At 57.7% G+C, this 2,263-nt stretch overlaps 1 protein-coding gene across 1 annotated transcript; it reads left to right on the top strand.

Annotated features, from left to right (window-relative positions):
* The first annotated feature begins 1,362 nt into the window (after window positions 1–1,362).
* Window positions 1,363–2,231, top strand: SDRG_16706 (hypothetical protein). Its single transcript, XM_008622924.1, has one exon. The coding sequence runs from the start codon at window positions 1,390–1,392 to the stop codon at window positions 2,164–2,166; it is 777 nt and encodes a 258-aa protein (XP_008621146.1). The 5' UTR covers window positions 1,363–1,389; the 3' UTR covers window positions 2,167–2,231.
* Window positions 2,232–2,263: the final 32 nt, after the last annotated feature.

Genomic DNA, 2,263 nt, shown 5'->3' with positions numbered 1-2,263 from the left:
TGAGCGCGCATCATTTCGCTCGACCCGGGCTCGCGACGTCCAGTGGCATCAACGCAAGGTCAACACCACCGTGGACGACCCGAGGAGTGCCCGACATCTACATCATTGTCCTCTGCAATACGAACAACCACGCGAATGGCGACGTGTACGTGGCCGGGCTACTCGCAGCCAAACTTGGTTCGAAGCTTGTCAAGGATGCCAACAGTAGTGCAAACGTCCGGCCCTTTCTGCCCCCGGGAGCTTGCAAAACGGTGCTGTCGAAAGTATTGCGTCGCTGCCTCGGTGCGGGCCCTCGTTATTGCAAGGGTATGTAAGACCCTTGGTTATTGGCAGCGACTGCCTCGGTCGCCAAGGCCAACGACTATTTTGGTGGCGCGGGGCGTGGAAAGCGACCGTCACGAACCGCTGACCACGGTTTGGGACTTGGCATGGCTCGTCATTTCCTAATCACGGCTCGTAACAAATCCGTGGCTTTGTCGTTGAGCGGCCGTGCACTTTCTCAGGCTCGTCGTTTTGTGATGTGGCATCACCCCAAGGCACTTTGACGCTTCCTCGATGTGCCGTACAGTGCATCTTTGGACGCCGCAAGCGAATGTCTTATTGTCTTAGGCGTTGGTGGACGATGCCATTCTTTCAACAGTCTCGTCGCCGAGTTCACTGGCTTTTGCAACGCTACTCGCATCGTTTTACCTTCATTTCCCGCGATTGCGGTCCACAGAACCACTGCCAACGACGCATCCCATGCATTTCGGAGCGTAATAGCAGTCTCGTCGCTTCCTTTCGAAGCGCTGAAAGCCTCGTCTTGGCGTCGCCGTGGCGCATCGGAGCCCTCGGATCTTCCGCCGGCCCCACATGTTGGACGTGCACCACCGGCGGATGACACACTGCCCGTGATGGGCACCGCACGCCTTTGGATTGGCTAAAAAGGCCGCCGAGCGCACCAGCTGCCTCAAACGAGCCAATCCGTGGCCGCCAGCACATAATTGGTCGACGCCAGCTGGTGAAGCTCCACGTCAAAGTTCAGCAGCCGATTTGGCTCGGACCTGACCCGCGACGCAGCTGGTGGGCCTGGAACCACAAGTAGCTCAAGGTACGGGCCGAGGACAGGCAGAGGGATCCCATGTGGACTGGCTTGGAGCCAGCTGCTTGGCCTGTCCCTTCAACGATACGCCAATACAAGAACCAAGTGTGTGACTCATACAAAGCGCCTCTCGATTCGGTGGGTGATTTTAAAGCCAAAAAGAAAAGGGCAATTTCGGCCGTCGCTCGGCGCACCAACCCATTACTCGACAGCCGCCGATTCTATCCCAGACGATGTCAACGAATCAACTCGTTTGATTTTTCATCTCAGACCATTCTCCCTTTTCCCTCGCCGCGCCCAAGCCGATCATGACCACGCACGTGCAACTCGCGACGCCGACGCCGGACCACTCGAGCTCGGACATCAGTGTCGCTGTCCCGCGTTCGACCCTTGAGGTGTTGCAGTACTACTTTTCCGGTAGTCTGTACTGGATCGGCGGCTGGTGCTTCTTGGCGGGCTCGATCCTCTACTACCCGCGCTACTACACCCTCTATGACATTGAAGGTGAAGGCGCGCTCATCGGCGCATGGCTCTTTGTCGTCGGGTGCTTTACGTTCCTCATCGGCAGTTGCTGGGACGCGTACTGCGCCAAGGGGTGCGAAGGGACCTCGAGCCTCCGGTATTTCCCGCTCATCTGCTCGCTGTGGAACGTCGTCGGCTCGGTGCAGTTTGTGATTGGCGGCTTTTACTTTGTGCCTGTCGTGTACGCCACCGCGCCGTCGGCCGGTTGCCTCCTCTTCATTACGGGCTGCTCGTGCTTTGAGATTGCACTCTTGATTGACGTTGCGCGCATGTTCCAAGTCGGCTCGATCCGCGGCCAGGCGTGGTGGTACATTGCGGCCGTCTTCAACATCCTCGGCAACATTTTGTTCATCGTTGGCAGCTACTACTTTCTCCCCAAGTTCCTCACGGCCACCGACGACTCGGAAGAAGCGCTTGCGATCGCGACCGACAACTCGGTGTTTGCCATCAACAACTTTGTCGTTGGCTCGATTGCTTTCGTGCTCGCGCCCACGGCCCAGCTCATTGCGCTCTACCTCGAGCCGGCCGTCGTCCCCGAGAGCGCCGACAAGGTGATCGTCTAAGCCGTTCGCTCGTCCGTAGTGTCATGTTAATATCGCGTTAGAATATATATATTGGTCAGCTAGTATCTGGGGTGTCTCGAGCTGTTGGCTGGATGGT

This window comes from Saprolegnia diclina (genome assembly GCF_000281045.1).
Source record: "Saprolegnia diclina VS20 unplaced genomic scaffold supercont1.148, whole genome shotgun sequence".
NCBI classification, from domain to species: domain Eukaryota; phylum Oomycota; class Saprolegniomycetes; order Saprolegniales; family Saprolegniaceae; genus Saprolegnia; species Saprolegnia diclina.
Note: the sequence above shows the minus strand (reverse complement) of the source record. Positions and strands in the feature narration are given on the sequence as shown.

Bases quoted from the DNA above. Each gene is read 5' to 3' on its own strand.
- SDRG_16706 (XM_008622924.1), top strand. From the start codon at position 1,390: ATGACCACGCACGTGCAACTCGCGACGCCGACGCCGGACCACTCGAGC.